This window comes from Macrobrachium rosenbergii, chromosome 52, assembly GCF_040412425.1.
Source record: "Macrobrachium rosenbergii isolate ZJJX-2024 chromosome 52, ASM4041242v1, whole genome shotgun sequence".
Classification (NCBI taxonomy): Eukaryota; Metazoa; Arthropoda; class Malacostraca; order Decapoda; family Palaemonidae; genus Macrobrachium; species Macrobrachium rosenbergii.
The window spans coordinates 29,193,880-29,220,841 of NC_089792.1; the positions used below are offsets into that span (position 1 = coordinate 29,193,880).

Sequence of the window (26,962 nt, forward strand, 5' to 3'; positions counted from 1 at the left end):
AAAAGACCTCGCAGTTTTTTGCCATAAATCATAGAGAGGGTCATTACTCCTTTGTTTTGATTTTATACTTTCAAACGAAGAAACAATTTATTTGCTTATTAGTGGAGGTGGAAGAGATCCGGAACCTCTCTCTCGTGCACAGGACTGCTTGAAAGGAGAAGTGATTAAAAGACAAAGGGTCCTTATACCCGAAGGGAATCCGTATAGGAGACCTTGATTGCGACAACTTCAGGTAGCATGGACAAACACGTTTATTAATAGAAGGTTATCTCTGATTTGAATTTGTAATCGTCTCATGAAATAACATTGGCAACATGCTGCGTGGAAAAAACGTTAGCCTAATGCCATGCAAAAGCAGCTGTAAAAGTGTTTATAAAGAATTTGTATTTTGTTAAAAATCTAGCACACCTCGTAACTCAAGTGTCGTAGACAAACGATGTCCGTATAGTATTACTTGCAAGTAGAATCTCCCTCACAAACAGAAATATGTCATTCATGTCTTTTTGTAAGTGCTGCTTTCTGATGGGACGCGCAGCCCTCCTGCTGAATATCAACACACGTGGGACGGCCATTTTGTCAAGTAGGTTGTCTTTTACTGCCAGCATCATTTCGCAGATTTTCTTTTGAATGCTGTACCGTTGGTGCCTTGAATTTGCTTGCTTAATGTATTACGAAAGATGTAAAATGTGGTAACCAGTGTTTTTTCGAATACGAATAAAAGGAAAATGTCAAGATTTTGCCCTTCTACTTATACGGTCGGAATGACCCTGGACGAAACTTTGTCACCCCTTTCATCATACAAGTTGTGTGGTTTCAGTGTTGATGTTTTTGTTATGTTCCTGGCATAACTACTTACCTCAGAGTTCTTGTACTGAACGCATATATATTCTCTCTCTCTCTCTCTCTCTCTCTCTCTCTCTCTCTCTCTCTCCTCTCTCTCTCTCTAGTACTATTATTAAATTACGAGTAATCTCGGCTGGATTATGTCAGAGAGAGAGAGTAAAAGTTACGCCGGTAAATCGTAGTTTTGTACGTGAAAGTCAGTTTTGCACATTATAAAAGGGCCTGGTAGATCACTAGCTGACTTGAAGAGTCAGTAGCTCCTTAGTCAGCGGAATGATGTCACTCCACTTCAAAAACAGTTTGAAAAATATGTTTTTCATAAAAGCTGTTTCTGGAACTATTTCCACATATCCTAAAATTCTACTGATGCTGAACCAAAATTATTTTTTCGTTGATCAGCTCTCTCTCTCTCTCTCTCTCTCTCTCTCTCTCTCTCTCTCTCTCTCTCTTGATCAGTCAACTTTCATGTAAAAAAATTATGATTTACGGGCTTAACAATTACTTAATAGCTATTACAAGATTTTAGTAGAAGCTGTAGAAATTACTTAATGCATAGAAAACCGTAAGTGTAACGGACAATTACTTTCGTGAGAGAAAAATTACAGCAAGCTTGTCATGTCACGTAGTGTTTGTAACGGAACTAACGAAGCACCTGCAATTATAGACATTTATCACACACTTCTGTTGTGGGCGTTGAAATGTGTCTTCCGACACACTTTCTAGATGATGATAAGATATCATATTAGAAAACATTAACAACTTCTCTTTTAATGACAGCGAGGAATTCAGTATGGAATGGAGTGGATGTCGATTGTAAAGTTGGTTGGTTAGATACTCTTGGTTCATTTGATTATCTTGAATACTTATCTTGGTAATAAAGATAATGATAAATCGAGTACCGGGTTAGTAGATGTACAGACATTCATTTACAAAACGGTTGAAAAAGTTGAATGCTTATGAGCTACAAGTAGCAATGTATTTGGATGAAAATAGTGTTGCCTCTTGATATGTTGAACCTTTTAATGTACTTCATATAAATAGATTTCTGGCGTCGCTAAAAAAAAACCCAGCGAAAATGCGGTATTTGAAGATCTGAACATTGTGAGATGCTGAGAGAATGTGCATATTGGTGGGGTGGATATTATGGGTTGTGGCGGATTCGTGCTCACTGTTCATTAGTCTACCTACCCTGGAAAACAGAACGTCACAAAGCCAACCCCTGCGCCCCTCCCCCCTCCCCCACACCCTTGAAATCTTGCCCAGGCGGATGAGGGGCGGGGGCTCAGGGATGGAAGTGTAGGACCAGCTGACAAACAACTTGTTTGTTGTGGTTGGAAGCCTCGGGTCCCATTCTTAAAGGATTCTGGGATCTTCATCAGTCTGGAGTCGCCACTCTATAGACACTTCGACTGTGAATTGTTTTCAGTATTAGTTTAAAGCCACTGTAGTAGAAAAGGAAACTATTTTATTTCTGTCGTGAGTAGAACACGGAAGCATCCACAGTTTTCAGTTTGTTTTATTCAGGTAAAACGCTTTTGGGATGACGAAACTTTGCCTGATGTCCTTTACCAATATTTGCCCCTATATATTACAGGTTAAACCAAGTCTCTCTCTCTCTCTCTCTCTCTCTCTCTCTCTCTCTCTCTCTCTCTCTCTCTCTCTCTCTCTCTCTCTCTCTCGTCTCCTTAAATGTCGAGGCATATTTAAGATAATCAAGTGACTGTTGAAGTTTGAAATGTTTTACAGCCCGGCTGGATGTAGTTACAGCTTCAATTAGTAATTTTAAACCCTTCTTAATGTTGTGGTATACGTAGATTCCAAAACCACGCATTTTTTTTCAGATTGTGAAGGGTCGAAAGATCCGGGAGAGTGCAGAACGTAGCATGACGCGGTTTTTCTTTGCGATTGTTCACTTAGTGCGTTTTGGGCGGCAAGCAGATCGTGCAGACTTAAAAATGGGATAAAAATACAGCTTACTAACATTCCCCAATTTTAATCATCTCATGACATTGCTGCTGCTTGTGTTCACGTCATCTTCCGCAGTATCTCTGGTATTTTCCGGAATTGGAACAATTTCCTTGGTCTCGATCATTGCAAGTGGGATATTTTTGTCTTGGAAGTTCAACATGTTGAATCACCACTTGCCTGTTCATTATTATACCAAATTTCACGTACGAATAGCAATACAGATCTTGCGAGACTGGTGTGTAAATGCACATTCATTTGCTATTTCAATCTGTTTGATTCCAAATATTATACAGCCTTTCAAGTGTGTGGTATTCCTTTTTAGTCTTTCACTGAATTCCAGCTTGAGAGAACCTGTACTGCATATTGTTCTTGCAGATGTGAAAGATTCGACGTCGTCAGTCCTTCCTTCCTTCCTTCCTTCCTTCCAGTATTATTTTGTAGCCTTATGCATACTCTGTCCTCATTACTTCTGCTTTTCTTAGATTTATTTGGACTTGTGCTGTAGACATATGAGGCATTATATTAAGCGTGCTTTAAAAATTGTTTGGTGGTTTACTGATTAAAAAAAGGACAAGTGTCAGTCACTACTTTAATCTCATTTTGTTTCCATAAATGCCAGCTGTAGGTGCCCAGATGCATTTATGGATGTCCTTTTGTTGGAAAGTAGTACCTTGAATGACCAAATTATTAGCAGCACAAACGCCAATAAACTGCACTGCGTTGTCGTTTGCGGTTTCTGCCTGGTTTTACTTTTCGTAATCTTTTCATTTATATCGCCCGCGTAATTTCCTTGTTTCTTTCTGGTATTTCATCTGTGAAATAATACTGCAGTTCTGTTGGGAATTCGTCTTTTATTCTTTGGAGAATCCGTTCGCATAGCACACCTAATACTCATATAGCCTGCTGAGCGTCAAGATTATCCCTACTATATATATATATATATATATATATATATATATATATATATATATATATATATATATATATATATATATATATATATATATATATATATATATATATATATATATATATATATGAAAGTGTTTGTTTTGCTTAAACATCATGGACGTTAATTATTAGCGATAATAATGAAATATAATAAAAATAATAATGTGGGCTTATACTTCACATGAAGTTTCTTGGATCTTTATGTGCAAGGAAATGATCTCAGTTGTTGGATCAAAATTCATTGAATATTTGAAATTGCCAAATACACGAAGATGGTAGGATTACAAGTTTTGACAATCACGTTTAGAGAATATTCTTCGTTAATTTTGATTTTCAACTTGTGCTTATAAAGATTTTATCTTGGTATATGAATCACTGGAATGAGTCGTTGATGGGTCATGCCATTCATTCCTACTGTCACGACTGTGGACTAACTGACAATTTATTGTTATTGCGCCTTGTTTGTGAAGGAGATAGGAAGCTTTGAGCTGACTCACAAGGTCTACGTTCTCGTAGGCTGGCTTTGGATGTTGGACTTTGACTTACGAGACCCCCCACCCTCCCCTGATAATTCAATTTTTAACCCTTGCTGGGTTTTGTTTTTCTTTCTATGTTAGTCCTGTAGGTTCAGCGGTCAGGAGCATCTGTATCTGAATAGTAAGCCAGTTCTCGTGTCATCTAGTGATAACGAATTTTGGGTGTGTGTCATTTGTTTTTTCAGATTTACGTTGTTACAGTAGTGTTGTCATTCTTGCTTTGCTTGTTATTAACTACGGGTGATCTCTCCGCAATTCGGTTACGAACATCTTTGTTGTTGACGTATATGACTCCAGTGCTGTAGATGGACGATGTATGGATTTGTGATTTCTTGATGGTTCCCTCAACAGTTTTCATCTTTTGTGGACGGTGGATCCGTAGCTGCCCTGTCTCTTTCTTCTGTTGGCAGTGAGGCTTCACGATCTGAAAACAAGGTGCAGTACTTGTGTTTCTTTTGCCTTCGCAAAACACTTGGTTTCTTATAAGATTGTCAGATATGATGCTTTTTTCACCTCATTAACTGTGTGCCTGATTAATCCGACCATATTTTCAATGTGAAACCCGTGTATAGTTAACCTATATAGTATATTTTCGCGTTGTCGTGGAACGGAGCTCTGCAGAGGTAACTGGCGGTAGTTTGGTGTCTAATTTTGTTTTGTTCGCTATCTTTTTTTTCCCTTAGAGTTTTGGCGGTTGTCATTGCGCAGACAAAAACAAGTTGGTGGCAGATGCATTACAAAGCAATTCGGTTTAACCTTATATAGAGTGAAAGCTCTTCTCTTCTATTATGGTTATAATAGCTCTCAGCTTCAGGGCATCGCGAATACCGGTACCCTCTCAGTCGTGGTATACCTCACAGTGACTCATTCACACTGGGCTCGCCTTATCCAGCCGCGTTCCTTGGAAAGAGTTGTGGACTGGTGGATCTAGGCCAGATATTTACACAGTAATGGAGGCGAAGTTTGTAGCGCAGAATAGTCGCGAAGATATATTGAGTAATGATATACAATTTCCAATTTCCGTCTTCAGGAAGCCTATTTTTTACAGCTGATTTTCCCCTCATTATGGATTTCTTGATACACTTTTAATACGGAACGAGATCAGAAGCCCTCAATAAAACACAGTAGGTTTATACATTATCAACAACCTGAAAACTACGTTTGAAACGTATGAAGTATCATGTCCCATCAGTATGTAGGTCGTAAACGTCTTCATTTCTATTTCTACAGGCTATACACACCATATATCGAAGCTTTCGCCGTAATTACTGTAATTTTCTTGTGAATGTACAGCGATTGGATGAAGTATGCCATTTTGATCATTACTCTAATTATATGCCCGCATAAGTCAACATCGACGTTCTTTCTTTGCAGTGTTAGTGCTCCTATTTCATACAGAATTTAGTATTGACTGTATTTGTGCACCCAGAGAGTTCCAGATCCATGTCATTTCAGCACTTCATAGCAACTAATTTTTAATAGATTTCTTATGGAGGATCATAACGATAGGGTACAATTTGAATATGGAGCTGTTAGCTTACAGGTACATTGCTAGGGTGCTTTTAGCTTAGAAAAAATATTTGACGGGCTTTTTCTTGGGAAAGTAGATAGACTAGAAGAGAAAAGTAAGTGAACATCTGTCGAAGCGATTAAAAGTGCCTCAGTTAGCTGCCTTGTAAAAGTGCCTCAGTTAGCTGCCTTGTAAAAGTGCCTCAGTTAGCTGCCTTGTAAAGTGCCTCAGTTAGCTGCCTTGTAAAAATGCCTCAGTTAGCTGCCTTGTAAAAGTGCCTCAGTTAGCTGCCTTGTAAAAGTGCCTCAGTTAACTACCTTGTAAAAGTGCCTCAGTTAACTACCTTGTAAAAGTGCCTCAGTTAGCTACCTTGTAAAAGTAGCTGGTGCTACCTTGTAAGTGCCTCAGTTAACTACCTTGTAAAGTGCCTCAGTTGGCTTGCCTTGAAACATGCCTCAGTTAGCTGCCTTGTAAACATGCCTCAGTGCTGCCTTGTAAAATGCCTCAGTTAGCTGCCTTGTAAAGCCCCAAATTAGCTACCTTGTAAAAGTGCCTCAGTTAGCTACCTTGTAAAGTGCCTCCAGCTAGCCTCGTAAAGTGCCCCCAAGCTAATACCTTGTAAAAGTGCCTCAGTTAGCTACCTTGTAAAAGTGCCTCAGCTAGCTACCTTGTAAAAGTGCCTCAGTTAGCTACCATGTAAAAGTGCTTCAGTGCTACCGTTACCATACAGAGCAGCAAGTCGCACAATGCAGGGTTACGCGTGACAAAGATATATTCAGGATATCTGCCACCAGCTTAGCAGATCCATTTTTCATCTGTTATTGCCAGATAAGGCGCCCACAAACAGAAAACAGAACGCGAGAGTGTTGTTGACCCCATGTAGCCAGTGAGAAACAGCAACAAGGTAACATATACACTACCAAGAAACGATTAGTGCGGATTGCCCAGAAGGTATGCGGCATCGGAAATTTGAATCTATTTAAGTAGAATAGAAGACATGGTTGCTCTCTATATACCAGCGATTGTTTGTGAAGCAGAACTTTTAGTGATATTTTTTTATGATAATGAATGTAGCTTAAGAAATTCCAGGTTATTTTGACTGTCTAGATCAGTCAGTCGATGGAAATCATTCCGAATTGGAATACCCAGAATCGACTGAAGTCGTTCTGTCAGTTCCCTCAACCTTACCCTAAGTTTTCACTCTGTGATGCAGTTGCCTATTCGGGTAGCGGTAAAGGCATAGAAGCTAAATAAATTACGATTACTTTCTGCCAGTTTTCTAGAAGTCCGTACCCTATTCCAACCCATGAAAGCAAAGGGTTTGAACTTTGGTCAGTGCAGGAGAACTGAACAAGTATACTACGTAATTCCTTTAAGTGTAAGTCATTCAATACCCTAGAAATAACTTATTTCCGTATAGTGTTAGCCGATGGCCAGAGCTTATGCGTATAATATCAGTACCCCTTGTGCGGAAGTTACTACGAAGATATAGTCTGATAATGAGTGATATTTGTGAGCATATAAAAGTTATTTGTATGTATGTGCGCGCGCGCGTTTGTATCAAAAGCTTTCGTAGACTTGAAAGTAAGGCTTTAAGAAAAATATGAGTTAAATGACTGGATGGTGTGAAATGATGCCTTGAGGAAACTTACGGGAGTTCCGTATAGGGGACAACGGTGAAAGGGAGATGGAGGGCTTGGACAACGTGTCCTTTGCACAACCCCAGGGGGGAATAGTACGTGCGAGCATCAGCTGGGCTTCTGTGGAAATGGAAGAGTTTGGGGGACCCAGGGTTGCTGTAGAATGGCAGCCATAAGAAGGGAGGCTGAAAATAAGTGGAGATTTGTGGAAGATAAAGCACAAGAAGGATATGAGTGGCAGAATGCCACAGAGAGGTCCTTTGTCTCCACAGCGTTGGGGGTGATTGTATATGCGTGCGTGTGTTTATTGGGGGTGAGGGAGGGAAGATTTGCGGAGCACAGAGATAAAGCTTGGCTCTAGGTTCACATCTGATAGGTCCTCGGCTCAATCCTGGCCACCGCTTGTCCGTAAATACAGCGGGGGGGGGGGTGTTTGTTCCAAGAAAAGTGTGTGCGATAGGAACTTTAGCCCTAGTAATATGCTGAGAACGCAAACATACAAACATTGTATTTGGGCTGCTGAATCTGCTGCAGATCTCGTCTGTTTGATACAAATGAAATTCTTCGGATAATGGATTGTGAAAGTTTTAACAAGAAAATGATAACCTGGAATTCTTGTACTTGTACCCAACTTCTCGTTGTGGCTATTTTTATTATTAAAAACGGCAAAGCACGTTTCATTTAACTGCCGTCATTATGATGACGTCTGATATCACCCTAATTTTCCACATTTTCTATTGGGCTGTTACTGCAATAATTCTCTCTCTCTCTCTCTCTCTCTCTCTCTCTCTCTCTCTGCTCAGTCGTATATAAATATATACACTGTATATATATATACACACACGCATACGTCGTGGCCTTTGCCGTTATTATAGAAATGTTTCGGGTCTGTTTCGTGATCTCTTAACAGTTTTTCATATACTAGCAGTAAACATTTGTAAAATCAAGTTTTGTGTTTTGTAGTATAGTCAACACTGCTATGTGCGCCTAGGATTTTCTCATGATTTACGTTCATGAGCGGAGAAAGTGCAGTTTGTCCTTGGCTGCGCCCACCACTCGGAAGTAACGTGGGAAGAATAGTAGGGAATTTAGTGTTCTGAAATTTGACCTCATGCCGAGTGTGATGGGTCTGGCGGAAGTCTTATAAACTGTGCCCCTAAATGATGTTTGAAATAAAAGGCTGGATGTACTTGAAAGGAAGCTGGTTTATTAGAAAATGAATTGCATTGTTCTTCTTCTTGGAAAGGGGTGTCGATTACCCCTCTATACAGTTGTCTGATAGTCTCTCTCTCTCTCTCTCTCTCTCTCTCTCTCTCTCTCTTCTCAGTTGTAGGCACAAACCACTTCAATCAGAGGTAATGTTGATCGCAACCTGCAACTCTAATTTCTGTTCTGATGCACTGAAAAGTTTAAGCCCACAGATTCAGACTCCAAAGAAGAATTTGACTTTATTAGAATGAGTGAAATAACGATTATATTTAATCACTGCAAGCTTAGAAGTAAGACATTCATTTGGGACAAATTAAGGCTCTTTTCTACAAAACTGCTAAAGTTTCCTGGGTACGTAATATTATTAATTTTATCAGTTTCCTTTTTTTTTTGGTTTTTGTCACTAATTAATACTCATGGCAGAGGCTAAGTAAAATGGATATATTAATTTTTCCGTGTTATGTACAGTATATGAAGTGTTTTCTTATTTCTTTTCGAGGAAAAGGTCACGGGTTTCCGGAAACTCGCAAATGTTTGTGAAGTTTCTTCTGGTAGATGTGGACTAGGCTAATGACTTTTCAGTTTTTAAAAGAAAATTTGCATTGTAACGTTTGCAGTCCGTTTGATTTTTGTTTCTTTTTAGGTGAGCGTAATTTTCAGAGTGGTTCGCATGAATTTTCCACCGGCAATAATGTCTTGAAACGGGCGATGTTTTTTTTTCCTTTTATTCAGGGAATGCGGTCTGCAGCTTTTTCATCATTATGTAAATCGAAGAAAGTTGGGTGAGGTAATTGTAGGAGCATTATTGAAATTTGGAAAACCTCTTGAAAAGATATAAGTCGTTGGACATAATTGTTAAATGGGAGTATTTCAGTATTTGTAGTCTTCGTTATTTTATTGTTACGGATGAACAAACTCCACGCGGTACGACACTTTACGTATAGTTATAACACTTTAGTAATTTATAAATGGAGACGAATCTCTCTCTCTCTCTCTCTCTCTCTCTCTCTCATCTCTCTCCACCCTCTCGACCTTTTCCATAGAATGTGAATTTTCTAGTGGTGCTGGTTTTTAGACGCATTAACGCACCGCTACATTTACATCCACGTGATCCCTCCGTTGCCGCCACTGCTGCTGCTGCCGCCGCCGCCGCCGCCGCTTCCTATTTCTGTAGACTCGAAGGCTGTCTCCGTTTCCTTGTGCTTTGTAACTGTCCCTTGACCTTTGACCTTTCCAAGCATTATTTTAAGCCCTTCTTTTTATTCATCTTGAAAAGATGGGCATGTTGTTAGAAGTCTTGCCCCGAGACTATTTATTGGTGGGTTTGTTTTGCATACGCTCTTGCGGTTAATATTTCTGCCTCGATGATAATGCTTTCGAGGTCGTGAAAGTCTGACACTCTAAGTGCTTTTTACTTGCATTCTCTCCAGAGAGAAATATTTGTATTGCAAGTTGTTTATAGTTTTGAAAACCTTTGATTTTTGTTCTCATTGTTTTACAACAATAATAATAATAATAATAATAATAATAATAATAATTCTTAACTTGTCAGTTGCATACTAGAGGAGGAAATTTAGATATTTGAAATCCACGTTAGAGTAATTAATGCCGAACAAAAAGATGTCTTCAAAGTCATTTAATTGTAGTGCGGAGAGATTGATTGAAAGAAGCTAATGTGAGTGTTCTTTAAAGAGTTACTGTCGTGTCAAAATCTTCTCAAAGCAGGAATGCACCGACAAACTAATGTGCAATTTCTTCACCCAAGTAAGCTTTCTTACAGCAGATTGAATGTATTTTCGTAAGGAGAGAGGAATTGAAATGAACAGGTCGTCTGCGTTGCTTAGATTCCTAACTATTTCTTCAAAACAATTACGCCAGCTTTGACGTTAAAACCTGTTACACCTACTAAAAACCAAACCAAGTTAGAGAAAGATTGTCGTCAATTATGGTTGTATTTGTACATCATTTTCGTCTTGTAACCATGAACAGACGATTGAACATGAACGGGATGTTAGGGAGATTCATTTGTAGTTTGAATGATTTTATGTCAGTTTCGACTGTGTCAGTGAATCATCTCTGTATTCATTGCTTGGATATGTCTCTTGTAATTCGCATGGTAAATGGAACCAACGTAATGCTTTTGTAAATACTTGATATAAAGACCTCTCCAGATTTTGACGGCCTTGAGTGACTGCAAAGTAACAGCCACATAATAGTATGCTAATCAAGTTTACAGAACAACTTACCGAGAAATGTATGTTGATGTAGATTTAAATAAGATTTTAGTGAGCAGCATAAATTTTTCGGCCCGTGTTGCAACGTCGTTTTATACTTGATGCCGAGGAAGGACAGCAAAGCATTGAGTAGACTGCTGCGTGGTGATGATGCCATTGGCCTTGTTCTGAAGAAAAGGGATGCCTTGTCATCTCGGGAAATTTTGCGCGTTCAGAGACAACACATGAAATAAGTTAGAACAGTGCCAAATGAGCACAAGACCAAAGAAAGAGAAAGCGATTTGAGTTGCTGAAGTTAAAAGTGTTCAGTTAGACTTCATTACATTTATTTTAGTCTTTTGATATCATTCTGACGTTCTGCATTCTAACTTGCTCAACTGTTTTAAATAATAGTACTGTGAATTAGGCCTCCTTTCAGTTGTTTACTGTCATTGTTAATTAAATGTACCTTGTATGACTTTATTCCATTATTTCCTCTGCGAATAAATGCCTGGACTTTACCGAAGGTAGGTCATGAATTATTTTTTAAATTTATGATTTGTTTTTATGTAAAGGTAAGTATTGAAGAGCAGTATACTTGTGTGCATTCCCCTTCAGTTTGCCAAATGTATGTTATACCCCAGTGCCTGTGGTGTTGGTTATGAAGCATGACTGGGGAAAGCATTTCAACATTTTTGGGAACTGATGATCCGTTTTATGTAGATTGTTACCCTTAGAATTAACCTCATGAGGATTAGTTTTCATTTGCCAGGTTTACATGTAAAATGAGTCTTTGTCATTCTTAACTAAATTTAGATATTTTTCCAGCAAAGTAATACAGTAAAAGTGAATTTTCCATGTTAAAAATCAAGTTGATATATAAATATATATGTATATATATGTATGTATATATATATATATATATATATATATATATATATATATATATATATATATATATATATATATATATATATATATATATATAATATATATATATATATATATATATATATATATATATATATATATATATATACAGTAGTTGTATGTATCAATTTATGTTGCACAGCACTGCATTTTTCAAGACGAAATGAGTTTCAGACATGCACTTTGATTCAAAGGCAAATTCTACTTATTTTTTAGAGGTGCGTCAGGAGGCTGTCAAGGAGGCCCTGGCACAGTATCAGTCAAGACCTAAGAATCTTCCTCTGCCATCCAAAAGATCATCTGTTATGACAGCCAGATCACCAGACAGACATCATAGGGATTCAGGTAATTATTGCAGCTCTGTCAACATTACTGTGTTCATTTTTACAGTTTCGAATTCATAGCAAAGTACGGTATTTATATAAAATAGATTCTCAGAACGGTTTTCATTATTTTTATTTGACCAACATCTTATTTCATTTTTAAAAAGCAGAAAAAAGTTATATGAAAGTGATTATATTTCAGTGTGAGTTTTAGAAGTATCAGTAGGTATTATGTTAGGATTTTCTTTTCTTCAGAACTATTAGTAAGTCAGATGTTTTAAAAGTATTTTTTTTTTCTGTTCATTTGAAGTAAGAGGATATGTTTTAACTTTTCACTTGTTTCTGATTGTACTGAGGAGCTTTCGTGTTTGTTGGTGGATGAATACCTGTATTCATTTGGTGGAGGTGTGAAGATGTTCTTGCTATGAAGCCATTGGTGTTCAGGAGATGATAGGAGTTGGTAACTTTGATGAGTTTTTGACAATTGTTTGAGGTTTTTTGCAAGGTGGTACATAAGTGTTTTTATTTTGTTAAGATTTTGAAGAATTTTGTGTGAAAATCCTATATGTTTTAAGTTTGTATCGAAAACTACTGATAGTTACTTGTTCTTTAGAATTTTTAATGTTCAAATTGTTTTGATGAAGGTTTGGGTATTTGAATGTTTTTATTAGGTTGCTAGTGGTATATATCTAAAAGTTTTCAGGTTATCTGGTGTTTGAAGATCTTTTAGTCATCTGGTGGTGTATGAAGATTATGTGCATGATATTGTTGGATTCTAGTTTTCATGTGAAGTTCTTGAACATAATATTTGAAGATTTTTCTCATGATGTTGGTAAAAAATAGCTTGATTTGATAAAGTTTAAGTTTCAGGATTTTTTATCACATAGGTAACGGTACTTCTAGATTTAATACTGAGTTAATGCTTCATGCATTTTTGAGTTACTATTGTTTCAAGCTGCTTTTGGAGCTCTCGTCATGTTGTATTGGTACTGCTGTTTGATAAAGGTGTTTCAAGCTTTCATTTATGGGGCTGTTGCAACTTTTTGTGGTTAGTAATATTTACTGCATGCCACACTTGAAGATTTTTTTTTGTTAGCTGGTGGTGTTTTGTGAAGGTGATAATTTAAAATTGTTAATGATGTCCATGTTGGTGGTTTAGAAATGGATGACATCATTGAACTTCAGGATACTTTTTTAATCTTTGTTTAGAAAATTATACTGCAGGTTGTTTAGGTATTATATTACTGTGTATGTTTTTTTCCACATTTTCCTTAATTTTGAAACAAGATTTCATGTCAAAATAGTATTAGTACAAAGATTGTATCATGACTTGAGATACACTATGATATGTATACACACACACACACATATGTGCATATGTGCATTCCACTCCTTGAATATGATTATGCATCATGTATATATATTTTTAAAGCATCACTGGAGGACCCATGATTAAAAGAATAACGATATAAAAAATCTATGCCTTTGCATAAGTGAATCAAATGATGAAATGTATATTTCTTACAAAATTAAGACGACATCTTATTGCATTCCTTGTATTCCAGATCTGATGGAATGTAAATGAAATAACATACATTCTATCAGATCTGACATGCATATGTTATTTCATATACACATAAATATTCATATAATTATTCACTATTAATATTGAATATTGAAATAAGCAAACTGATGAAAGAAGTCGCATAGTTAGTTGTATCATCAGAATAATCGCTGTTAATTATAAATTCATCTAAAAAATTATTTATAGCAACATCATATTGCTCATCATTCAGCCTAATACCTCTGACTGGTTTTACAGCTTTTTACCAATTTTTCCGCTTTTGTAAAGTGCAATGGTTCATGTAGTTCAATATCAGTGTGATAGCAATGTTAAGGAGGCAATCTTACAGCTTTGTGTCCACCATCATGTGTTATTTTATCATCATAAACTGAACCTAATGATGGTGCAGATTTACTAAAATGGTCTGGTTGATTTTTTGCTGTTGCTGTTGAATTGTTGTAGGGTCATCAAATTTCTCTGAATGGTACTGGACTCCAGTAGAATATTATGCAACAGTTTGCTTTGGAACAATTTTCAAAGACCTTATTTGCTGATTATAATTCTCCCCCCCTTTTATTTATTTATTTATTTTTTTTGCATCAAATACCTGTACTGTACAAATGTAGGTATTAGGAATAGAACCAGCATGTAATAATGTTAAATAGCTGCCCTTTCGGGACTGGTGTTTTAACTCTGTTGCTCTTGCAGTTGTTCCATCTGTCCAGCATTTACTCAATGGGATTTTGACCTACCCTTGTCTCCCAAATAAATATCATGGAATCTTTCCCTGCAACTCTGAGTCTTTTCAATTCTCATAAAAACTTCTTTGTCCCTCCACTCAGTATGTCAGTCCTTTCCATTAAAAAGCTTCTTCCATGAACTTTCTGTATCATGAAGTATTCTATGAAGTGATTCTCAGCAGTTTAGGAATCCTCATTTTCTTGAACAAATATTTTCTCCAGCATCTTAAAGATTCTTATCGAGAGTTGGTGTCTCTGGCCATGAATAATAATGTAATTTGTGTATCATAACACCCTCCAATCAAAATCAGCAATAGTTCTTGTGGATTTTGATTGTTTGTTTTTTCATCAACAAGGGCAGGAATACCATTTTCATCTCTCAGTTTGTCTCCTCTTGCTTCATGCATCAACAGTCCATTGAATTGCTTAATGCAATGGATAGTTAATAGCTTGACATTTCAGTATCCTATTTAAAATATTAAAGTACACTATAAGCTGTTTCTCAGAATTGAGGAGTAAAGATTCATCATGGAGGGCTTCCATTGTACAGGACAGTGCTACAGGGTCCAGAATGTGTTGTTGTTTATGTTTTGCTCATGTATTGTAAGAAAGGAGAGAGGTGATGGATACTCCCATTTTTATTGTGACCCACAGTCACTTCACTTAAGAGGCCATACAAGAGGAAATGGCAATACTGTACTGCTTAAAAATGTCGTATTTCCAGATTATGACCCTTTTCTCAGGAAAGCATGACATGGGTTAAGGAAATATGGCACCAGAGCTAATCTCTTTATTTCTATTAGGTCAAAGTGATCACTCTTGATACTTATTGTTGGGTACCATCAGTCATAGGTCTTGCTAGGAGTGAAAGGGGTGATTTTACCACTCCCAGAGCAATTCTTTTGCCAAATTGGAACCCATTCCTTATTATAATGAAGAAAACAAGTGAGAACTGGCAACATTCTTCGGAAGATGTTTGTTACCGACCAGATAATTAAAATTACTAGCTTATCTCACCCTTGGAAGTAAAGTAGTAAAAGTAGTAGTGATAATAGTAGTAGTAGTTAGTATGGGGATTAGTGTTACTAACCTTCTGCACAGTCACTTGATTACTGGTGATCTAAATCCATTTTATAATAGTTGCCTGGTTCTCTTGGCCATATGGGTTCTGCTGACTGAATATCTTAGTCTTGGGAAGCAAAGAAGACATTGTTTCTTCAAAGTGCTGGGATGAGTTTGTTTCTAGTCTTGGTTTGTTTACTTCATTGTCTGAGGAAACTAGTCATTCCTGAATATAAAAGACATTTCCTCTTTTTATTGGTAAGATGAGCATGGTACCTCTTCTTTTCCCAGGATTAATTTAGAGAAGTTTTTTCTATTCTTGGGTTGTTTACTTCATTGTCTGAGGAAATTAGACATTCATAAATATGAAAGTCCATTTTTAATAGTTTAGAGTATTTCATTTTTAAATTCTTTTAAGGGGTTATATTTTGTACGTATTTTAAAATATATATTCATTTGCATATGTTATTTAAGATTGTTTACTTTTATTAAAAACATTTTTTTTTCAGGTGTGGCATTAAGATTGTTTACTTTTATTGCGTGCATTTTTTTTCAAGTGTGCTGCTTTATACTGTATGCATATATTATTTTGCTTAAGTTTTTCAGCATCATTGACCTCTGTTTTTTCGGTTTCCATATATGTTCAGTAAATTAGTGTCAACCATTCTCTCTCTGTTACCCAACCTCATGGTTGTTGTGATAGGCATTTGTATACCAGTTGTTTAAACTAAGTTTCTATCATCTTAACTTCCTTGCAGATTCAGAAGACAGTGATGAAGACAGTGTAACTGCAGAAGGTAGCTTGGGAAGTAGTGGTGGTCACAGTGGTTCTCAGGGCACCCCTGAAGTGACACGAACCCCATTGCTTCTCCCGCCACCACAAGTACCATCACACAGTGGTATGGGCACACCTGGAAGCAGCTCTGGAAGTAGTCACCACACTCCTCCACATCCGATGCCACAAAAACAACAGCAGCCTCTTCCACCTATACCTCCACACAGGTTAGCAGTTATAGAGATCTCAATAATGTTATAATGAATGTTTTTGTTGGCCGGAGTTGGTTGAGCTTCAGACCGTCATTCGATGGGCTGGAGTTACTCTGCTGGATGAAGTTAGAGAATTTATAAGAAATGTTCCAGTCTTCAATATCCCGTTGCGTAACCAATTGGTTCTTATAACATGCAATCCTGATAATTCAGCTAAAAAACTAATGTAATGTATGTTTGAATTCAGTGAGAATATATTTATGTATTTTAATGGTATAACATGCAATTAATTTCTGAATAATGTTAAAATATTATTATCATTCTTGGATATTTATCATCATATTTTCTCTTTAGTAATGTCGGCTCAGCAATGGTGAAGAAGATGAGCGAACAAGACGCGAATTAACGGAAATGACAGATCTCATGCGAAATATTACCTCATGTGAGTACAGTTACCTGTCTTAAATATGCTTGGATTAATATAATAAATAAATATGTTTGAGACCTTCTATAAAAATTTTTAGGTTGACCTGTGTTGTTTTAATTATATGCAATGAATAAGAGTAATTTCATTAGTTTTATTATTAGATTCTCTTACTTAACAAACATATATAACAAACATATGTAATACAGTGTGCCATTACTCAACAAACATAAGTAATACAGTGTGCCATTACTCCTTCCTATATGTATCTTGAGTGTTTTTTATTTCCTTGAGGTAAAGAATGTCTTAATAAAAATAGAAACACAAACTCAAGGGTTGAGGATATTTCATCAATGTCTCTTCACTGTGGAAAATTCTGAAGAAGAGATGTGATGCCTCAAAACTGTTTGTAAAATACTCTCTTTCATATGTATTGCAATTTGATGTTGAGTTTCTGGAATCACATTTAATGATGGGAGCTTTTACATTGAAAAATTTTCCATGTACGACCATGACAGTTTTTTTAATATTCTACAATGACCCTTGTACTGTATATGTCGTGCGGTACTTTTATACTCTAATTTTTCTCCCTTCTTTGGCATAGTTTCTCAGCCTCCGGATGTGACAAACAATACTGGAGGAGGCAACAACCGACCTCCACGAGATGACCGTATCACTCGTTATTCTGGCTTAGCTCCAGGCAGACAGTCTTCCTCTGATTCTGGTATAGTTTTATTTTCTATTCATTGTTGTCATTTTTTTCTTTTGTGTAGATGGATTATTTTCTTAAGTTTCGTTATTCCTTATCATCTTCCATGAGCAGGAAGATGATGGATACTTTCACAATATTTGTTTAGAACCTGTAAAAAATAAGGTAATATACAGTACAAGGTATTTTTTACCAGAGCAAATTACTTGTCTGTATATCAAGCTGTAGGTGTAACAGATTACAATATGAATGTTTTAACAGTAATTATTTGTATTGATACTTATCTAAGTATGGATGGGATTGTTCTGTTTAGAATTTTAAATTAGAAGTGAGATTTAAGAAATAGCACAGGAATCTTAGATAATGTAAAAATTAAGAGTATTTGGTTGTAAGGTTTAATGCCCATTTAGAGTGGATAACATCCCAGCAGTCTTTATCCATAATATGAGACATGCAATTTAGCTACAGCAGCGATTGAGATTCTTAATGTTTTCATGGTATCATTGTACTGGGTGTACTTTCTGAGGAAAATACTGATTTTTTCCTCATTTTTGTCACCATATTCAATTTTTTACTTGGTAATTGATCATTGTTCAAGTTTTGATATCTAGTGGAATAGATGTACAAGTATTTATTGTTGTGGCCAAAAGGTAGGCTGCTGTTCTGTTAAGTATTTATAGTTTTTTTGAGAGAAATTCACTAGAAGCACTTCCTTAACCATTTTTGTGGCACAAAATAGGGTAAATTTTGCTTATGATAACCACTGCTATTTGCTCATGACAGTGCATACTGTACATATATATTTCTAAGTGTCTCTTTGTAGTAATACCTATGAGAGCTGAAAGTCAGCTCAGTGGTCTGGTCAAACTATTTTAATAATAATTATATGTTCAAAACCATGGCTAAAGAATTGTGTGTTTCCTTGACTACTAATTGATGTTGCTCTTTAATTATTGCATTTTTTACATATTATTCTCTACTCAAAACATATGGTACAGTATTCATTGTTTGTTGCAAGAACTTCTCTGCTTTTGAATATTAAAGGGATATACATTTCTAGAATGAGTGTTTGTACATATGCATATACTGTATGAAATTAAAAGTGCGCTGTCACACCCCTGATAAGACAGATTCAGAAGTCACTATTCCTTATTGCATATGTAAGAATGCAGATTTTTAACAATATCAACACATATTCATCTTTTGCTCAAGTAAAATGTTCAGTTATTATGCACTGTAGTGAATTCAAAATTAATAGGGTATTTATATTTTTATTAATAGCAAGAGAAAAAAATTCTTTTTAAATTTCAGTTTACTATGAATACAAAGTTGGTGGCATTTACATGATAGGCAGGACTGTATTTCTTTATAGTGAAGCTCTGCAGAATTTGTAACCACAGCTGTTTAGCAGAATAGTATTTTAAGCTATATTTTTACTTTACACTGCTCATATTTTTGTTTTCATTAAGCCATTTATTTTTACATAGTAGTTTGGATCCAAGCTAAACTAAAAACACAAGTTAGATAATGTGTGCGCTTGCAGATGTACAAGCATCAAAACTTGTATTTTTTATTTTTTTGTACAGTAGAATGCGATAGCTAAATTACTTGTGACTCATAAAAGTTTTGTTAATGTTTCCAGTATAGAAGTAGGACATAATATATAGAAGTGGATCTTTTAGAACAAGATGTTAATGTTTTCAGTATAGAAGTACGACATAATATATAGAAGTGGATCTTTTAGAACAAGATGAATTTGTGTGAAATGGAAAACAGCAGTGTGTGAGTGTGTGTGTGCGTGCATATGCATGTGTGCTCACGAGTGTGTGTGCACATGAGTGAATGCAGGATAAGACCTGAGTAACTGATAAGCATACCATTTTACATTCTGTGGCATAAATTTCCTTGCATGTGAAGTACAGTGGAATGCTCAGTAATGAACCAGCACATTAGAAAACCTGCTTTTCAGGAAACCCATAAATTTACCATACTTGATTTTGGTGGGAGATTGCTGGGTAACCAAGGAAGGGCGATTATTAAATGGATTTATGTCTGAATTGCAGAAATAGTTTTGGTATATGCTAGAAACACTGATAATCTTTAGTGTTAAAAAATAAGTGTTTAGATGTTTTTAAGGACTGATTTATTAAGGTTTAACCAGTTAATTAAGCTTTTACCAAGATTGAAGTTGTCAATAGACATATTTCATCATGATGTTACTATATATGAAACAAAAGCTAGTGGTGCTTTGGCCCAATTCTTCTTTCAAAGCCCCTAGGGTTATCAAACAATACCAGCTTGGGAGCTTCTTAAACAATATACAAGTAACTTGAAGTGAATAAGTGCAAAAACTGGCGAAAGATATTTTCACAAACTTCGCTGTTCTAGTGCTCTAAGCATTTCACTTAGATGATTATATATTTTTTTTTTATTTCCTCCTTCAGTTTTGTTACTCCTTGACATGCATAAAATCTTTACTCTGAAAGACATCCTTCCATTCTTTTAGGAGATTCTTGGAAATACAGTACAGTATGACATTTTTCCCTTTCTTGGTTCCTTCTGATGTTTTTGAATTACATATACTGTGTTCATTTTTGGTTAACAAAGTCAAGCTGCATTCATGTTTCAAGTTTTAGTCATTATGATCATTTAACCCTCCCCCAAAAAATAAAAAGCTGACGTTGGTTAAAAGAAAAGTGTTTTGGCTACTTGGAATTTTCCCATCACTGCTACTTGAGTAATTATTCTGTAGTGTTATCTGGGGTGTAACTGCTTGGTTCTCATTTGTGTGTAAATGTTTGTGTGGTTATACACATACTGCAGTGCTGTATAAAGAAGCCACAGGTTATACAAAAACAAATCAATTTTCATAGCGCACCCAGATGTAGGAAGTCGTGTAACAGTATTCACACTGAGTGAATTCCTGTTTGTGAGATGTTGATGTGAATGCATGCAATATATTGTACATGATTTATTTACTTGAAAACATGCTGTATATAAGTATTATGTACAGTTAGGCAAACTTACATATACAGTACAGTATTTTACTTAGCTCAGTTTCTTCATTTGTACAGAATATTAACTTAAAATAATGATGCCTCATATACATACTCTTGTTTATATTAGACATTGTATTACTTCAAAATTTTAAAATTGTAAACTGGATATTTTGTATTCTCATCTCATAGTGTATTGATAACTAACAATGAGAGTAGAAGTGGTGATATGACTGCATCATTATTTCTAATGTATAGTTTCCTTGAAGTGAAATAGACATTTTTGCATTGCATTTTGCTTTCTGCATGTACAGTATATGGTTTTAAAGAGAGAGTTTGGCCACAGGTTAATTTAAATACAGTAATGCACATTTTTCTACACATGATTTAGTATTTTTCCTTTGGTTAAATTTAGTATTGGATCTAAAATAATGAACTAACAACTGGTATCATTTTGTTTTAATAATGAAGTCACAACTTTTTGGATGATTTTGGTTTTGAATACATTTTATCAACACTACTTTTCACCCATGGTTTTACATGAAATTTAGAACTCAAGCTTCATAGAATGCCTTTTGATGAAGAAAGGATAGGTTCTGTATTTAAGACTCAAATTTAAACAGCAGAAATATATTTGCTTCAAACTGAAAATGAATCATCAGCTGTTTTTTGAAATCCTTGATTTCTTGTGGTGTGGTTTCTTGTGTTTTAATACCCATATCATTTAGACTGGGCAACTGAAATCATGGAATGGCTGTAATTTATAGCTTACCTTCAGGTTTAACTGACAAAGTTATTTAAATTTACCAGAGCAAGAAAAGGGAAAACTTTTGGACTTTGAAATACAAACTCAGTTATGATAGATTTAATGGAAAGGGCTAGTGTAATGTAGGGAAAATAGAGGAATTAGATATGTAATATTTGTTGCTACAAAGAAGGAACCATATTGATGATAGTGAAGGAAGAGTATTAATTATTACATTCATTAGCATAGGCTTTCAAGTTCTGGACATACCTTTCTTAGGAAGTGCCAGTGACCTGAAATGCCAGTGCACTAGGTCCCATGTGTGCAGTCTTGGTACGTATAGGATGTGCGTATTTTGTTGAGGAATTTCCTTTTGATAACAGTAAAGTTTTTATTAAAAGCTATAGGCTTATTTTGGCAAATACTCAGGAGAGGAATGAAATGACTGCTATTGTCTTGGACCATTCGAATGGTAACCGGCTTAAAAATGACAGTGAACTGTTCAAGTGAAGTTTTCAAGTTCAGGCACCTTTTTTATAGCTATGAAATACATTTTCTTGGTTTTTATTTTAACAAATTAACACATATACAGTAGATGTATGAGTAAGTGAATCACTCTTGTGGGTGGATATGAATGTGAGACTATATAAAGCCCTAAATATCTGTCACAAAAGTGAGTAGTAAATGTTTAAACATTGTAAAGAAAATTACTTGATTTGAACAAATCCTCATATCATAAATCGATTAATTAACAGCAGTACATTATTTTTAAGTCTGAATTAATTACTTGTAAAAATTGTTAAATACCTTTTCTTGGTAGATTAACAGATTATTTTCAAACACCTAGAAATCATGTTGAACATTATTAATTTTTGCATTTTCCCAGTAAATTTTGTAGGTTTGCAGTTTCCAAATTTTTGAAGATAGCTTTAATATTTTTTCTTTTATCAATAAGACATTAGCTATGAATGCAGTGTATTCACCATAAGCCCTTTAAGGAAAAATAAGTTATGATTAGTTATTTTATAACTAAAAAAAATAACTTAGCTTGCCATAATTACATTTTATAGATTAATACTTAAGGTATTGAATATTTCTTTAATATACAGGTTAGGTTAGGGTAAATTAAAATGAAAAGTTTTAAAAAAGTGAGAAAAAGCATTGTCCCACTTTTTAAATCATCCATAGCCCATCTCAGAGGACTCCCTCAAGATTAAAGCAGTATCTCACCCTTGTAGATTTGTAATAGTTCTGCAAAGACATCACAAGAATGTTAAATGTACAGTGGATGAACTTTAAAACTTAACAGGAGTTTTAAATATGCATTATTATTTATGAGGCCATTTGTTGTTAAGAGCTTTGCCTTGCAGTGAGGTGTAATTTCATGTAATGCCATTCTTTTTGTACTTCCCATGACCCATGTCATGTGTCTTTTTTAAATTTTTTCTTGTCTTGATTGCTTTTAGCTTTTTGCTCCTTTCCCTGCTTTTGGGGTAATAATGGTGTTTTCTCAAACTAACCCTGGGCTTGCTTGCGGGCTGTCTGGTGCCTCCTCCTGTTCTGTCATATGCAGACGGATGGCGAGACGCTCTTTATAATTTTCCAGAAAATTGGCGAGGTACGGGAAGATGGAAAGTATCAAACAAAATTCAGCAGCTTTTAAACACACTCAAGAGACCAAAGAGAAGACCTTTACCAGAATTCTACTTGGATGATGAAGAAGATTTAGAAATTGCTGCAAATCCTAAGGACCCCAATGCTCCAAAGCCTGAGGGAATGGTTATGACTCCAGCTCGAGGAGAGCAGCTTGTGGTGAGTAGTGTGAATTGTAATTTTATATATACAAGGTTATTACTAGACCTTTTTAATCACAAATTGATATTTTTCACAACAAAGTCATTACATATAATAAACCCACATTTGTGGTCTTTACTAATCCTAGGCCCTTCATTCCAAGCCAAAATAAAACACCGTATTTGATTACACATAAGAGGCCCTTTTTCTGAAAAGATAGCTCAAAATGTACATCAGGGTCTTTTATGTGAACTTGAGGTATCTGGTGGTAGGCTAATGTTCACCCAGAAGCCATGCATACTTATATTCGTACCCAGTCAAACTTTATAATACTGTAACAGCAGTGTTATTTACTCAGATATTAAAATTACTATTAAAAGAAGAAAAGAAGAAGAATTACCATGCTTTCACATGGAGATCTTACCCATGTAATGTGGCTGTGTAATAGATACATCAGATATGAAAATATACTTCAGTCGTTATGGTGATTGCCACTATTGAAATATATTTGAAGATATGTCAGAGTTTTGCATGGAAACAATTTTATCATTCTTGATTCTGTAATAAAATATATCAATAGAAATAGGAATCCTTGTAGGTTTTAATTTTGATCCCATTATTGCTAGCTTGTATTTACATTTTTATGAATAAGAATGTTTGACCATTAAACGTAAGGATAGAAGATTAGGATAGAGTCTCGGGTGTAGATTTATTAGTGATTTGTTAACACTGAATAATAGGGATGCCTTGTTTGATGCCTAGCCTATATACTGTCAATTTATGATACTAATGGTGACCTATGTAAATTAGGTACATTTTTAGACTCATAGGTAAGGTTTGATCTCAAATTTCAAATTAACATCTAGAACAAAAGGATATATTTTAATTTTGAAAGGGTATGATTTTTAGTTTTTATCTAATACATGATATAGCTTTTAGTCAGTAAAACTGCTGCATAAATTTATATAACTTTGATAAAGAATTAAGATCTTTTAAATTTTGATTAGGCTTTATTCTATGTATAGTTTTATAAGTATTTATTAAAGGCATTACCCTTATAAATTTTATTCAGTACTTTAGGTATTTAACCATGTATATATGAACGGTGTAAGATCTGGATGCTGCAATGAAGTGAAGCGTCTGTTAATCAAGTTTGAGCTGTAAATTCATAATTTGTTTTACCAATGTACTTCCTTGTATTAACTTGGCTTATATAATGGCTCACCATGTTTTTTTTTTTTTTTTCTCAGATTCCAGCTGGGTTGCCTCGATCTGTTGAAGATGCTGTTTACCGTTATGGGTCATCATCTGGTTATAAAGCCCCAGTTGCAACCATACTGGATGCTAATGGGAAGCTTTCTGTTTCACTCACATATGGTAAGAGCCCTTTTTTCTTTTGAGAATTAAAGAATATATTTATATAAATATACTAATGGTTTGTTTGTTTAGATCTGTTGTATTATAGTTTTAGCATCTTGCTTTCCTTTTACTTATTTACTATTTGTTTTTTAATTACAGTTCTGCCAGATCCTTTTTGTAATATCATTTCTAATTGAGTTTGGTTTGGCAATAGAAGTTTCTTTTGATTGAGACCTTGTTGCTCTTTGTTGTTCATGGTTTTGACTGAAACAACTTTTTAATGGTGAACTGAGTAATTAGATGACACCACTAATTATATTTCTTAACTTGCAGGAAAGTTGTTGAGCAGATCACAAAAGATGGCGTACAACTTACTGACCAGGTTGGGTGGGCGGGGTGAAGGAAATGTCATGCCAGGAGATAGAGTTGCCCTTGTGTACCCAAATAATGATCCAGTGTCATTTATGTGTGCATTTTATGCTTGTTTACAAGCTGGGCTAGTACCAGTACCTATTGAAGTTCCTCTTTCTCGGCGAGATGCTGGTTCTCAGCAAGTAAGTGAGCTTGCATTTTGTAGTTAAAAATTCTGACACTTGAAAGAGTAGTACTACCTATTTAGTGTTGTTATATAGTAGTTGAGAAATATGTACAGTGCTTGAAACAAATGGAAACCCTGTTTGATGTGCATATGAATGTCTCGAAAGACTGACAAAAAATCTTCAAGATGTGTATTTTGTTTTCAGATCGGCTTCTTGCTTGGAAGCTGTGGTGTATCTGTCGCATTAACATCTGAGGCATGTTTCAAGGGCATTCCAAAAACTAGTGCTGGGGAGGTAGTGTCATTTAAAGGTTGGCCAAAACTTACTTGGTTTATTACAGACCACCTTCCAAAGCCCCCTAAAGACTGGCAGATTCCTCCTAGGCACTCTGATGACTCTGCAGCATATATTGAGGTATATCCATTTAACATAATCCTTCACACATGGTTTGTTAATTGAAAGAAACCACATTTTAAAATTTCCAAACTTCATTTTTCACTGCTTATAGTGTATTTACATCATTTTAGTTATATTTTAATTATTTTCCTTGTCTGTGGACTCTCATGATTCATTATGTCATACTTTAAAATTTGATTTATGTTTCTCTAACCTGTATTTGATAGCACAGCCACTGTTCATCCTCAGAGAAGTTACACTCCCATGGTCCCCCCAGGGCTCTATAAGACAGACCAACCAATTACAAGAATTCTCTTATAGTTAGTCTCGACCAGAATAATGCTGTTGGCACAGTGATAGAATATAAAGGACTCAAGACACGCGGGCTTCTATCCCTTGTCCTACAGCGACTGCCTCAGCTTTTTTCACAACCCACTCGCACAGATGTAACAACACCGCGTATGTTGGCAATCTTCCTCATTACACTCTGGTTTGTCTAAGAGTCCCCTAATTCCGAGGTTTAGCTCCAGAAATAGTGTTCAATAATACATTTGTTGATCATCACATTACCATTCAAGCTAAATCCTTAGTTGTAAGACCCAGTAACAAGTTTTAGTTCCTTAAAATTTTAACAGGTAGGCTTATATTTGTTAAAATTGGGAGCCAGTTGGCCTCTTGTAAGGCAAGAAATTAGGAGTAGATCACTAGGCTATGCTGGAATTGCTGTGCTGTTTTCTTGTTGACAAAGTGACAATTAGCATTAAGGCTATAATAATAGAAAATTTTATGATTGAAACTCATTAGTCAATTAATTTTTTTAACATTAATAGATAATTTGAGGTTACTGACAATTGTCATTTTTGTAAGGGAATACAAAAATGTATTTTTTCTGTAATGGTGAGTGTTACCAAACAATTTAAAATTTTTTAGATATTGATTTTATATATATGTCTGGTATGATAATTCCAATAATTATTGATTTTAATTATGTACCAACTAATGTAGCATATAGTTACATAACCTTTACCTGGTGCTTGGGAATTGACTGGGTAATCAAAAGTTATGAAATGTATAGAAATACATATTATGGATATCCATTTAGTTTTGTCTTAATTGAGTTGAGAAGCTTTTGTGAGTAAATCCTTTAAGGCAGTATTATTGTAGTAATTGTGAATTAATATTTTAATACATTACTACTATTTTATTGATATAACCCATTGATCATGTTACCTTACATCATACTATGGACATGTACTTGTGGCCATGTTAGCCTGTTTTAATTTGAAGTGTTTGCTGCCTATATAGGTAACTAACACTAGGTTGTTTTTAATAAACACTTGTTCTTTTATCACCATTGGGCTACTATTTATGTAATTAGTCATGAAAATAACATCAACATACTATTTAGTGAGTATTTCTCAATGTAAAAGTCTGCAATTTGCTGAATTTTTCGTGAATAAATTGGGGATAAATTCACACAAAAATCTGCGAATCAGTGAAGCCGCAAATTGCGAGACCATGAAT

General features: G+C 35.3%; 1 protein-coding gene and 1 pseudogene across 4 annotated transcripts in view; both read left to right on the forward strand.

Annotated features, from left to right (window-relative positions):
* The window catches only part of LOC136833948 (disco-interacting protein 2-like), a 123,421-nt pseudogene extending 106,896 nt beyond the window's left edge, over nucleotides 1-16,525 (forward strand).
* Nucleotides 16,419-26,962, forward strand: part of DIP2 (disco-interacting protein 2) — a 61,723-nt gene continuing 51,179 nt past the window's right edge. For 2 of the 4 annotated variants that reach the window (XM_067096035.1, XM_067096036.1), the window contains exons 1-6: nucleotides 16,841-16,918; nucleotides 17,505-17,624; nucleotides 22,924-23,162; nucleotides 24,395-24,521; nucleotides 24,837-25,057; nucleotides 25,247-25,456. In XM_067096035.1, coding sequence (XP_066952136.1) covers nucleotides 16,888-16,918; nucleotides 17,505-17,624; nucleotides 22,924-23,162; nucleotides 24,395-24,521; nucleotides 24,837-25,057; nucleotides 25,247-25,456 — 948 coding nt within the window. In that variant the 5' untranslated portion in view covers nucleotides 16,841-16,887. Of the gene's footprint in view, nucleotides 16,492-16,830; nucleotides 16,919-17,504; nucleotides 17,625-22,923; nucleotides 23,163-24,394; nucleotides 24,522-24,836; nucleotides 25,058-25,246; nucleotides 25,457-26,962 lie in introns of those variants that run through there. The other 2 variants (XM_067096038.1, XM_067096037.1) reach the window with 2 other exon arrangements.